At 43.3% G+C, this 13,133-nt stretch overlaps 3 protein-coding genes across 4 annotated transcripts in view; 2 read left to right on the top strand and 1 right to left on the bottom strand.

Annotated features, from left to right (window-relative positions):
- Window positions 1–13,133, top strand: part of LOC123314856 (cAMP and cAMP-inhibited cGMP 3',5'-cyclic phosphodiesterase 10A-like) — a 34,903-nt gene that overhangs the window by 487 nt on the left and 21,283 nt on the right. Inside the window, exons 2-11 of one of the 2 annotated variants that reach the window (XM_044900246.1) lie at window positions 46–249; window positions 303–583; window positions 741–1,056; window positions 1,163–1,293; window positions 1,346–1,458; window positions 2,327–2,564; window positions 2,613–2,768; window positions 2,825–3,083; window positions 3,140–3,323; window positions 3,381–3,629. In XM_044900246.1, the coding sequence (XP_044756181.1) occupies window positions 46–249; window positions 303–583; window positions 741–1,056; window positions 1,163–1,293; window positions 1,346–1,458; window positions 2,327–2,564; window positions 2,613–2,768; window positions 2,825–3,083; window positions 3,140–3,323; window positions 3,381–3,459 (1,961 nt within the window). In that variant the 3' untranslated portion in view covers window positions 3,460–3,629. Of the gene's footprint in view, window positions 1–45; window positions 250–302; window positions 584–740; window positions 1,057–1,162; window positions 1,294–1,345; window positions 1,459–2,326; window positions 2,565–2,612; window positions 2,769–2,824; window positions 3,084–3,139; window positions 3,324–3,380; window positions 3,630–13,133 lie in introns of those variants that run through there. The other variant, XR_006537874.1, reaches the window with a different exon arrangement.
- LOC123314860 (putative ATPase N2B) lies at window positions 3,994–5,815 on the bottom strand. The gene has a single exon (XM_044900251.1). The coding sequence runs from the start codon at window positions 5,608–5,610 to the stop codon at window positions 4,309–4,311; it is 1,302 nt and encodes a 433-aa protein (XP_044756186.1). The 5' UTR covers window positions 5,611–5,815; the 3' UTR covers window positions 3,994–4,308.
- On the top strand, window positions 6,047–13,058 carry LOC123314855 (regulator of nonsense transcripts 1 homolog). Its single transcript, XM_044900245.1, has 11 exons — window positions 6,047–6,423; window positions 6,485–6,712; window positions 6,769–7,161; window positions 7,243–7,634; window positions 7,791–8,445; window positions 8,507–8,715; window positions 9,292–9,495; window positions 9,552–9,760; window positions 9,974–10,479; window positions 10,543–10,806; window positions 12,284–13,058. The coding sequence occupies exons 1-11, from the start codon at window positions 6,238–6,240 to the stop codon at window positions 12,332–12,334; spliced, it is 3,297 nt and encodes a 1,098-aa protein (XP_044756180.1). The 5' UTR covers window positions 6,047–6,237; the 3' UTR covers window positions 12,335–13,058.

Below are 13,133 nucleotides of genomic sequence, written 5' to 3'. Positions count from 1 at the left end.
TCAACCCTTTTGTATTGGTTCGACAGATATTGCGAATTTTTTTAGGTGTTTCTGTTTATATGGTGGACAAAGGACCGAACGAGATCTATCTCTTGACCGGAGACGAGAACGATGTGATGTTGTCCCGCTATCGTTTCGAGATAAAACGCGGCAACACCGTAGCCGCGCACGTGGCCTTCAACAAGGAGAACGTGATGGTCGAAAATTTCGAAATTGACGCCAGGTTTCCGGAAGGGACTGGCTTCAAATGTGAGTAGGTGGCATCAAGAAGATTTTCGAGCATTTTAGGCCAAACTTTTCAGACGACAACGCGGAATCGGTGCTCGGCGTTCCCGTGGTGACGCCGGACGGCGAGTGCTACGCGGTCTTCGAAATGGTCAAGGAGGACGTCAAAGATCCCTTCAACAAGGACGACCTCAAGGTGTCGATAGTGGTGGCCGGTTGGATGGGGGCGGCCATCCATCAGAACCTACAGAGGCAGGCGATGTTGAAGCAGGCCAGTCTGCACAACCAGCTGCTCGAGATGACCGGCGCCTTCTTCAGCAAGCGGACCGACTGCAACTCCATGATCACGGAATTGATGGTGAGAGACTCTGTGGCCGAAGTCTATAAAAAGATCAAGTGACACATGACAGTTGTGACCATAGAGATAATTCAAACTCCTGTCATTTACGTCATAATTCTGTCATAAATGTCAACAGGGGCGTGAAAATTCTTCTTTTTCCCTTCGTTTCTTCCAGAATTTCCTGAAGGATACCCTGGAAGTGTCGCGGGGCACGTTCTTCCTGATCGACAAGGAGTGCGACGAGCTCACCGCCGAGGTGTACGAGGAGGGGATCGACGAGAGGAACGACAACTTCGTGAAGAAGAGCCTGACGGCGAAGCTGTTGCAGAAGGACAGGGGGATCGCCAGCCTGGTGGCCAGGACCGGCAAGAGGGTCAACGTGAAGGATCCGGTGAGGGACAGGAGGATCGGCGACGAGTACGAGCTGAGGGTCGGCAGGACGATCAAGACGCTCCTGTGCATGCCCATCGCCAACGACAGCGGGCTCGTAGGTTAGAAAAATCGATCTGAAACACGCGTTTGACAAGGACAAGTGACGTTGTTATTTTGGGAATTGTCCACTAGAGGCGCCACTCATCTCATCTTCCATCATTTCAGGCATATTTCACCTGCTCAACAAGAAGTACGGGATCTTCACGAGGGCGGATGAAGGTACGCTCAAGACTTTCACGAAGTACACGTCGTGCTGTCTTCAGTATAACATCGAAAGTAAGAAGTTGCACAAAGCGGTAAGTCGTTAGTTATCTTCGATGCAGCAACGGAAAAACGTCATTTTTCCAGGAGATCATCTATAACTTATACAACAGTCATTTGAAACGTCTGATGAGGCCTTGTTCGCACGACTACGACTACGCCCTGAAGACGATGAACGTCAGAGTGCCCAACCTACTCGAGTAAGACGAGAATTTTTCCGTATTGTAATGAATCCCAGTTTTCTGAGGAAAATTGGAGTTCATTTTAGTGCTGCTGCACTGTATCGCTTTCTGTTATATTTTATCGTACGTTACCCTGTTTCGCGAGTCTGACTTTTTCCTTCGCTATCAGTCATGGCGCGTAAGCCCTTGGGGTACTGAAGGGAAGGTCCCGTCAACCCCCCTGTCCGCGTTCCGGGTCATAAGTGTTGAATCCGAAATCTCTTCTTTTCTATCAGTCATGGCGCGTAAGCCCTTGGGGTAGAGAATAAGAGATACCGCTCGTCGTCAATGAAATCCCGTAGTTGCGCTCAAAATAGACCTTTTCTTCGCTATCAGTCATGGAGCGTTATAGCCCTTGGGGTAGCGAATAAAAGTCTCGAATAGATCCGCCCTGGTTGTGTTTCTTTCATTAATTACATCCCGATACCGTATAGCAAGTCATTTCACTTCGCGAGGTCATCCTTAGTATCCATTTCGTCAGTTCTGGTTGGCGCATTTTATTGAACAACCTTTGATTTTTCACTGTACCCGGGATTAACTTTATAAAGTGCTCGTGACCGGATAGAATTTCCCGAATGTATGTTTGCTGATAGATTCGCTCATAGTTCATACCTACACATATCTCCGTTGTACATATAATCAGTTTCCGAAGGTGGGAATAAACTAGTACATAATTTGATTTCGACTACTTCGTTATCGCTACCACCCTAAGTAACAGGGAACTCTGTCTCCGACTAGCAGAGTTTTGCTATTTTTCCTAGTGAAAATATTAGCTGGCGCTCGAGATAAGTTTTCTCCGAGGTAACCACGTTACAGTATATTCGAAAATACGGCCGTTGTTTCACAGTTTCAGGTGGTACATACCCGAACAGATATCCCAAGACTCCCCCCAGATAGCCGTGTACATGGTGAAAGACCTTTGCGACGACGGCAACCTCAACAACGACAATCTGCTCAAGTTCATGCTGACCGCCAGACGGCTCTACCGCAAGGTGCCGTACCACAACTTCGATCACGCGTTCAACTTCATGCACTGCATGTACAACATACTGAAACGGAACAAGGCCACCTTCACCACGTTCGAGGTGAGTGCCCAATCGTCGGGGATCACGTGATATCCGTCGCCGTTTCAGATGAAGGCCCTCCTGATCTCCTCCATCGGACACGATATAGATCACAGCGGTTACACTAACAATTTCTTGCACGAAACGGACGACGTTCTATACCGTCTCTATCAGGAATCGTCTTGGGAGAATTACCATTTTCTGGTCACGTCCATGCTGTTCGACGTGAGTCTTTATTTCCTCAACAAGGCCGAATAGGACGTCCAGCGTTAATGTTTCAGCAATATCCGATCTTCAACACGACCCCCAAGACTTACAAGACGCTGATGAGGGAGATGAAGGACGCGATCTTGGCCACCGACCTTCAGCGTTACTTCAAGAACAGCAAGACCCTGATACCGCTGATCAGAGACAACAATTTCGACACCGGAAACGCCGAGCATCGGTACCTCATGAAGGCGGTCATGATGACCGTCTCCGATCTGTCGGGACAGTGCAAGCCCTACTCGACGGCCAAACGCCTGACGGATAACGTCTACAGTGAGTATTACAGTAACTGGTACAATATAAAAGGAACCCTCTGTTCCTCTTGTCAGGAGAGTTCTACGACGAAGGCGACAAATACAAGAAGAGGGGCCTTAGGGCCCTTCCCCTGATGGACAGGGATAAGCAGAATCAGATCCCCGAGGAACAGATACAGTTCCTCTCTTTCGTCGTCCTTCCCGCCACGAGGATATTGGAGAGCATACTGTCCAACATCGACCTGAGCAGGGATTGCGTGTAGGTAACGGATCCAGCGCGTTTTCGCGCGTTTATCGAAGCGATTTGAATTTTTAGGGCCCTGCAGAAGGCGTGGCACGACGCCCAGACCGAGCGAGAGAAGAAACTGAAGAAGAAGCCTCATTCCTTCGTTTGAAGATCGTCCGTTTCGTGAGGATGCGGTGAAAAACGGGTTTTTAGGATGTTGTGTCAGGTCCCCATCAAAAGTATGTATCTCAGTTCGTAGGTATGGTAGAAATTGTCATTGGAGTGTAAGCTGACAATAAACAGCCGGAAGACTTGCTTTAACAGGTCGGCTCTAGCTGAGTTATTTTTACGTTTGATTCGAGTTTCATTCGTCAATATTTGTCGAATGATGGGGAAAAGTTCGTTTTTTACATCCATAAAGTGGATATTTTCGAGCCTTATTTGAAATAGCCCGCCTCTAAATATATCAATTTCGTCATGAAAAAAGCTTTCTCATTGGTTAACAGAAATTCTTCGAATGTCAATGTCGAATGTCATCCAGTGACAGATGATCATAGAACCGGATTATCTCTCTCACAGAAAGTTATCTTTTCCAAATTTTATTTTCACCAAAACGATAAATTCTAGGTGAACGGATTCTCCCAGAGATTTCTCAATGCATTTAATTTGTTGCGAAGGTAAAAAATTACGTCAAGTCAAGGCATATAACTAAATCTGATATTTATTCATTTAAATAGATCACAAAGTTGGCGATAAAACAATAAAAAACAAATAAAATATACATAACTGAATACATTTTTAACAATTCAAAAAAAACTTATTTCGCCTACCTATTTCACAACCATTGGAGTCGAATATATACAAAAAAAAATTGTGCTCCTATTAAGTAGACTGCGGCTCTCTCGGAGTAAGAATTTATCCAATCTTCCAGCCTTTAACACTGGGAACTGGATCAAATTTGACTTTGAAGTAATTAAAACTATTTTTCAATTGTTCCTATTAATTCCTCGAGTATTCATCATCTTTCGAATTTTTTCCAGTACTCCGCATTGATCATTTCGGTGATCCTAGAGATCGTTCTATCGAAAGCGAATATTTCTTCGTCGCCTGTAAAAACGTTAGCGCTCGCATCCGCCTTATTCAGATCCAAATCGTCCATCAAAACTCTCTGTTCGACGTCGTCGTCGATCTTCTCCTTACAGAATAAGTCGTTCAAGGGGACCGAACAAGTTAAAATTATCCTCAGTCTATTATCGTAAAACGTGTCTATCATATTGATGAAACGTCTGGTTTCGGACTTGAGTTTCAGGCTTAACTGAGGGATGTCCCTGATGATTATAGTGTGGAAATACTGTGCCAGGTGTAAATAATCGTTGGAGCCTATAGGCCTTCCACATAGTTCGTCGAAACTAGATTCTAACACCCCTCCGCAAGCCTTACGAAACGTTACGTTCCTATTTAAAATCGTGAAAGTTTTCGTTCTAACAACGTCGTTCTCCTTGGAAACCAACAGTTTGAATATCGGCGAAACCGGATCCAACTTGTGCTCCGATTTAACGAAATACATAACTTTCTTATCTTTCATCGTTTTAACCCTATAATCTATACCTGAGTCGAGGTTGTATACATCACAGTATCTTTTCAGTATCGGTATGAAAGGGACGAAATTCGATCTTTGCAAACCGTTCTTGTACAAGTCTTCGGGCTTCCTGTTACTCGTGGCTATGACGACGACTCCGTTTGAAAAGAGTTGCGTGAATAATCGCTTTAAAATCATAGCATCCGCTATGTCGGTCACTTGAAATTCGTCGAAGCAGATTAGCCAACTCTTGTCGATAATCTCTTCCGCCACTATTGGAATTGGATCGAAGGGCTTTGAGTTTGCGGAGAATTGGGGTCCATACTTATTTTTGATTGCATGTATTTGTTTGTGAACGTTCACCATGAATTCGTTGAAATGTACTCTTGACTTTTTATCGATACTACAGCAATCGTAAAATAAATCCATAAGCATTGTTTTTCCACCTCCCACAGCTCCATAGAGGTATAAACCTTTAGGTTGATCCACATTTCTCGAAAATAATTTGCTGAAGATATTTCTTTTGGTCGGAGCATATGTTTGTAATGAATCATAAACTTTCTGTAAAGATCGACAAGCATCTAATTGAATCTCATCTTTTGAGAGTTCACCAGCCTCGTATCTCTTAGTAAGTACTGCTAAAGGGCCATTTGAAGAGGTATAAGATGAATTATTTCTAAGCGCAATTAAATGAAGTACTTGCTTGTATTTTTTAAGTAAATGTTTTTGTTTGAAACTCATTTTCTAAATGATTTGGTGTCCTTCCAGATATGTAAAATATGTGCTCTTTTACGTAATCATTTGTCTTACGTATTAATATATCTATAAATGGTGCTCACGGACAGTGAAAATTTCATATTTCATTGAATAAAAATAAATTAAAAATGTAAAAGTGGGGTTATCCGAAATTTTTGACATCTATGCCACTGTTGACGTTGTGGAAGGGTTGTGTCAAAGATTAATTCTTCCTCTTTGGTTGTGTTCTACGAATTCACACTACTGAAAAGTTTTGAATTCATTATTATATTTATTAATAAATATCGAAATTACTTTGTTATTTAAACAATAGGGGTAAAGTTGATCGAGTCCTTTATCTTTAGAAGAAATATTAACATTTTAAATTTCGCTTAGTATTTTTCTCTTGGCAACACTGATATTTAGACGTTTGCGCAAAGGAAGTTGAAAAAAGTTGCCATATAAAACAAATGACTAGCTAACATGGCGTTCAAAAGTTGGATATTCAAAGTATTTTAAGTTATATGCTTCTTTGAGTCGCTGCTTATGTGATTGAGTTCTTGGTGAGAGAAGAGTGCCCCTTAATATAGTGTTCGAACTGTGTAATAATCCGTTAATTTGTAATCATCCACGATGAGTGTTGACGCGTATGGACCTAGTTCACAAACACTCACTTTTTTGGATACCGAAGACGCTGATTTGATAGGTGCTGATACTCAAGGTTCAGAATGTGAATTTACCGATTTCACCATTCCGTCCCAGACCCAGGCATCACAGATCGAGCACACGACGAAAACGCCTAAAATTACGGGCTTACAGGTTAGTGATAACCTAAGTTTAGGTCACATTTTTTTCATGAAGAAAACGTTCTTATCTCTAGGTGAATAACGATATCGGAAGTAAAATAGCCAGTGCTGCTAATGCTCTAGGCGAACTTCAATTTGAGGAGGAAGATGAAGAATATTTCAATAGTAAAGAATTACCTGACTATGCTTGCAAGTATTGTGGAATACATGAACCCAACTGTGTTGTTATGTGCAATTGTTGTAAGAAGTGGTTTTGCAATGGACGTGGGAACACTTCTGGTAGTCATATCATTAATCACTTGGTAAGGTCTTATATCTTGATGTTTTCATTAGTGTTTGTAATCCTGTTGTTTATCAGGTGAGGGCTAAGCACAAGGAAGTTACTCTACATAAGGACGGTCCGTTAGGAGAAACAATATTGGAGTGCTATAGTTGCGGAGTCCGAAATGTATTTGTTTTGGGTTTCATTCCTGCTAAAGCCGATTCAGTTGTTGTGCTATTATGCAGACAGCCATGCGCTGCACAAAATTCTTTAAAGGATATGAATTGGGATCAAGAGCAATGGAAACCTTTGATTGCTGACAGATGTTTTCTCACGTGGTTGGTTAAAGTTCCTTCCGAACAGGAACAACTCAGAGCTCGTCAGATTACCGCACAACAAATCAATAAACTCGAGGAACTTTGGAAAGATAATGTCGATGCTACTTTCCAAGATCTTGAGAAACCGGGAGTGGACGAAGAACCACAGCAGGTACATAAATTTGAAGTATTTCATGGGAGTTTTGTGTTTTTCCGTTTTGTTCATGATTTAGAAGTTTTTCTCTTTTTTTAGGTTTTGCTACGTTACGAGGACGGTTATCAATACCAGAACATATTCGGTCCCTTGGTAAAACTAGAGGCTGATTATGATAAGCGCCTGAAAGAGTCGCAGACGCAAGAAAACATCGAAGTGAGGTGGGACATTGGGCTGAACAAGAAAACTATTGCCTATTTCACACTGGCCAAGACCGATGGAGACATGAAATTGATGCATGGCGACGAGCTGAGGCTGAGATATGTGGGGGAGATGCACAAACCTTGGGCGGGTGTTGGACACGTGATTAAGGTGCCCGACAATTACGGAGAAGATATTGGTATCGAGCTGAAGAACAACAATGGAGTTCCTTCGGACTGTAACAGTAATTTTGTGGTCGACTTCATCTGGAAGAGTACGAGTTTCGACAGGTAGGATTTCAAATTTTTTTAGGGTTGCTTTCTTGAGTTTTCGCCGAGGTTTTTTCGATTCTAACGTATTTTATCGTTTTTTGACGGGTTTTTCATTTTTTAGCCGGATGTACGAAATTTATGTGCGATTCCACATTGTTTGTTTGTCGCTTTCAGGATGCAGCTGGCGCTTCGCAAGTTCGCCGTCGACGACACCTCCGTGTCCGCCTACATCTACCACAGGCTGCTCGGACACGACGTCGAAGACGTCCTGTTCCGTTGTCATCTTCCCAAGCATTTTTCGGCCCCCAATCTGCCCGACCTGAACCGTTCCCAGGTGTACGCGGTCAAGCACGCCCTGCAACGTCCCCTGTCGCTCATACAGGGCCCCCCGGGCACCGGCAAGACCGTCACCTCAGCGACCATTGTCTACCAGCTGGTGAAGCAGAACGGCGGGCCGGTGCTGGTCTGCGCGCCCAGTAACACGGCCGTCGACCAGCTGACGGAGAAGATCCACAAGACGAACCTGAAGGTTGTCAGGCTGTGCGCCAAGTCTCGCGAGGCCATAGACTCCCCAGTCAGCTTCCTGGCCCTGCACAACCAGATCAGAAAGATGGAGGGCAACACGGAACAGCAGAAACTGCAACAGCTGAAGGACGAGACGGGCGAGCTGAGCTCGGTCGACGAGAAGCGATACAGGATGCTGAAGAAGTTGGCCGAGAAGGAACTGCTTGAGGCGGCCGACGTCATATGCTGCACCTGCGTGGGCGCGGGCGATCCCAGGCTGACCAGATTGAAGTTTCACTCGATACTGATCGACGAAAGTATGCAGGTGCGTCGGAATTTGTCCGTTTACTCGTCGGTTTACCTCATTTTTATTTTGTTCTGTTCAGGCCACCGAACCCGAGTGCATGGTACCCGTCGTGCTCGGAGTCAAGCAGCTCATCTTGGTCGGCGATCATTGCCAACTGGGACCGGTCGTTATGTGCAAGAAAGCGGCTAGGGCGGGACTGTCCCAGAGCCTGTTCGAACGTCTCGTCGTGCTCGGCATCAGACCCTTCCGTTTGGAGGTGCAGTACAGGATGCACCCGGAACTGTCGAGGTTAGTGCTCTTTGAGGTTAGGTTTCGACACTAGACGTGACATTTGACATATGTCATATTTGACATATGTCGAATTTTGGATGTATCAAATGTCATATTTGACATGTCAAATGTCATTTTTGACATATGTCGAATTTCAAATTTTGCATGTGTCAAATGTCATATTTGGCATATGTCAAATGTCATTTTCGACATATGTCGAATTTCAACTTTTACATGTGTCAAATGTCATATTTGACATATGTCGAATTTCAAATTTTGCATGTGTCAAATGTCATATTTGGCATATGTCAAATGTCATTTTCGACATATGACGGATTTCAACTTTTACATGTGTCAAATGTCATATTTGACATATGTCACATTTGACATATGTCAAATGTCATTTTTGACATATGTCAAATGTCATTTTTGACATATGTCAAATGTCATTTTTGACATATGTCAAATGTCATTTTTGACATATGTCAAATGTCATTTTTGACATATGTCGAATTTCAAATATTGCATGTGTCAAATGTCATATTTGACATGTTATATGAAATGAATTGCGAGTTCTTGAACGGATTTCTTCAGGTTCCCGTCCAATTTCTTCTACGAGGGAAGTCTGCAGAACGGCGTGTGCGCCAACGAGAGGAAGTTGAAGATCGAATTCCCTTGGCCCATCGCCGAGAGGCCGATGTTCTTCCACGTGACTCAGGGACAGGAAGAGATAGCCGGTTCCGGAACCAGTTATCTCAACCGGACCGAAGCGTCTAACGTTGAGAAAATAGCCACCAAGTAATGTTTCGTCTGATTGAAAATCTTCGTTTTACTCTACTAATTTTTCTTTTTAGATTCTTGAAGGCGGGGGTTAAGCCTGAGCAGATTGGAATAATTACTCCGTACGAAGGACAGAGGGCTTATCTGGTGCAATATATGCAATATCAGGGATCGTTGCACAGCAAACTGTATCAGGAGATCGAAATTGCGAGCGTGGATGCGTTTCAAGGTCGGGAGAAAGACATAATCATCATGTCTTGCGTCAGGTCCAACGAGCATCAAGGTGAGCGAATTTGATCTACTTTTCTTTCCGATTATGCTCGAATCAGAAAATCTATGCACCTAACCTTAACTGTCACCATGATTGACAAAGATGTCACTCATAGAATCGAAAAATTGGGTTAGGAAATCGATTTTCTTCGATGACATGGTTTGATTCTTCAAGCAAACGTTCCCATTTCAACTGTGTAATACAAAAACGTTATCCCTTTTGCAGGAATCGGTTTTCTGAACGATCCGCGTCGTCTCAACGTGGCCCTGACCCGCGCGAAATACGGCATAATCATCGTGGGCAACCCCAAGGTCCTATCCAAGCAACCCCTCTGGAACCACCTCCTGTCCTTCTTCAAGGAGCAGAAGGTCCTGGTCGAGGGTCCGCTGACCAACCTCAAGGAGTCGCTGATACAGTTCGCGAAACCGAAGAAACTGGTCAATTCCGAGAATCCCGGCTCGCACTTCATGACCACCTCGGTCTTCGACGCCAGAGAGGCTATAATACCGGGTTCGGTGTACGACAGGACCAACACCGCGATCAACGGCCAGTACAACTACCCTAGGGGCGCGGTGCCGCTCGACATGTTCAGCAGGACCCACGATCCGATCAGTTACATCAGCCAGGATCGCAGCCAGACGAGCATGAACCTGCCGGTGCCGGTCGGTATGTTCATGAACATGGCCCACATTCCGCCCAGGTTCTACAACCAGCATCAGCAGGCTCTACAGGTACGCTCTGAAAAACCTATTCGTTTATTCGTGTTTAATAACGATCGATGTGTTCGGTTTCAGGCTAGACAGCAACAGCAGAATCCGAGGAATCGCAAACCTCCGCAGAGGCAGAAGGGCGGCAAGACGTTGAGTCAGGACCAGACCACGCAGCCGTTCAGCCAGAGCCTGCAGCTGACGCAGGGCATGTCGCAGCCGGGTCTGTCGCAGCCAGGGTTCAGCCTCTCGCAGCCGGGACTGAGTCAGGCCGAGCTCAGTCAGGATCCGTACATGATCGAGTATCAGAGTCAGATGGACGGGTTGCTGTCGCAAGACTCCACCTATCAGGTAGGAATTTTTGGGGTTTTGTCGTCAATTTTAAAGGATCATAGGTTGTTTTACAGGTATACGAGGATATATTGAAAAATTCTCTTAGCCTACTATAAAAACAAACAAAATTTCAATGTCGAAATATTTTATTACTCAACATATTCTCCTCTTAATTGGATACATTTATTACAGCGAACCTGCAACGTCTCTAGACCTTTCAAAAAAATGTTTCTTCTTTCTCTGCAAACCAGACCTCTACAGCTTTTATTACCACATCCTTGGAAGAAAATTTACGACCTTTTAAACTTTTTTTCAGTTGAGAAAAGAGATGATAGTCAGATGGAGCCAAATCTGCTGAAAAAGGGGGGTGTTCTAGTAATTCAAACTCTAAATCACGAAGTTTTTTCATGAGATTTGTGTGTAGGGGCGTTGTCCTGCAAAAACAAAACACCTTTGGATAGCTTTCCGCGTCTTTTCTCATTAATTTTTTCCCGTAGAGTGGTCGGTAAAGCCGAATAGTAATCTCTGGTTATTGTTCTACCCTTATCCAATAAATCAATCATGATTACTCCATTGCAATCCCAAAAAAATGAACCAAGGACTTTTCCAGCAGATTTTTGGGCACAAAACTTCTTAGGTCTTGGAGAACCAGAGTGTCGCCATTCCATTTATTGTTGCTTTGTTTCTGGATCGTATAAATGTACCCAAATCTCATCCCTAGCAACGATTCGGCTTAAGAAGTCTAAATCGTTTTCAAATCGAACGCGATGCTTCTGCCCTTGCACGCTTTTGGTCAACATTCAAACATTTGTGGATCCATTTTGCAGTAATTTTTCACATGTCCAAATTGACGTGAACTATATGATGAACGCGTTTGTATGAAATATTCAGTGCTTCAGATATTCGTTTTAGCAAAATTTGACGGTCTGATAAAATCATGTCTTGAACTACATCGATATTTTCGGACACTGACACAGAAACTGGCCTTCCCGAGCAGTCATCATCTTCAATGGAAAATTTACCTCTTTTGAAGCTTGCAGTCCAATTTTTCACGGTCGCATACGAAGGACATTTATCACCAAGGGTATTAAGCATATCTTCGTAAATCTGCTTACCTCTTAACCCTTTTAAATTCAGGTACTTGATGATGGCTAGATACTCCAATTTTTCGATTTTCACAATTTCGGTGGACATCTTCTCTCTTTTAATTCATTGCTTAACTCTGGTTTACTTTTTTTACCTCAAACTTCACACTGACACTTCTAATGAGTTGTTGTTCATTGCTATGGTAACGCAATGGAACTGGTGTAGGCTAACTAGATATCAATACATCCTCGTACAGTGGAGAGTGAATTTTTGGTCTTAACTCTCTGCTTTCTTGATGTTAAGTTGATTGTGCTGTCAAATAGAGTCAAAAAATCCGGCTATTTCTCGTTTTTTATTGAAACATCTTGTTGATAGTATTAATTTTTTATTAAATTTTTTTTTGTTACAGGGGGATAGGTCGTTCTATCAGCCGAATGCTCAGTTTTCCCAACCCTACTGATCAAGTAACGAAAAGAGGTGTACTACCATGATCGCGGAAGCGGTTCCTTGAAAATTAGCAAGTGAATGGTCTGATTGTCAAATTGTCAGTAAAGCAACTTACGAACATGAGACGTGGATCACGACAAACAAAAAAAATAATGGGGAGAGCAGAGAGATTCTCGCTTCCAACGATCACGAAACAAAAAACCACTCGTGGATAACTGCAAGATGAATTTTTTTAGAAAAAAAAACAAACTCAAAACAAAACCACCAATTAACACAAAACAAACAAAAAATAATAAATAAAAACGAAAAATAACGAATACGAGGGACGAACCCCTCTAGCCTTTCCTGTACCCGTTGACTCGTTTTGCTTTCTTGCGAATATTTCCGTTTCACAACTGTTATATATGTATTTATATGGACGATCTGATATTTCTTCTTTCTATTTGGTTACTACATACTTACTACTACTACTGATGATGTTGATGATGACGATGATGCAGACGCGTCATCCGCCGCGCCTCTGTCGTTACGTTACGCAGGATATCACGAGAGGAAAATCGAAACAGAAACGCTTATTGGCCGTCGCCGACGGATGATGGAGCCGATGTATCGTCGTTCTGTAGGTATTCTGCGTCTTCTCTACTTTTTTTTTTTTTTTTTGGTTGGAGTTTGGAAGGGGAATATTTTTTTTTCGATATGAATAAACGTTGATTCTTCCGCTTATGATGAAATCAGAAGCGATTTGTTTCATTCACCCTGTAGTCAGTGTAGCCGTTGAGAGTAGTTACAGGCGTCAGAATCAACGAGGTGAG

This window comes from Coccinella septempunctata, chromosome 6, assembly GCF_907165205.1.
Source record: "Coccinella septempunctata chromosome 6, icCocSept1.1, whole genome shotgun sequence".
In the NCBI taxonomy this organism is placed as follows: Eukaryota; Metazoa; Arthropoda; class Insecta; order Coleoptera; family Coccinellidae; genus Coccinella; species Coccinella septempunctata.
Note: the sequence above shows the minus strand (reverse complement) of the source record. Positions and strands in the feature narration are given on the sequence as shown.

Bases quoted from the DNA above. Each gene is read 5' to 3' on its own strand.
- LOC123314860 (XM_044900251.1), bottom strand. From the start codon at position 5,610: ATGAGTTTCAAACAAAAACATTTACTTAAAAAATACAAGCAAGTACTT.
- LOC123314855 (XM_044900245.1), top strand. From the start codon at position 6,238: ATGAGTGTTGACGCGTATGGACCTAGTTCACAAACACTCACTTTTTTG. The intron at 7,162-7,242 runs GTACATAAATTT...CTCTTTTTTTAG, and splicing joins TGGACGAAGAACCACAGCAG to GTTTTGCTACGTTACGAGGA. The intron at 8,446-8,506 runs GTGCGTCGGAAT...TGTTCTGTTCAG, and splicing joins TGATCGACGAAAGTATGCAG to GCCACCGAACCCGAGTGCAT.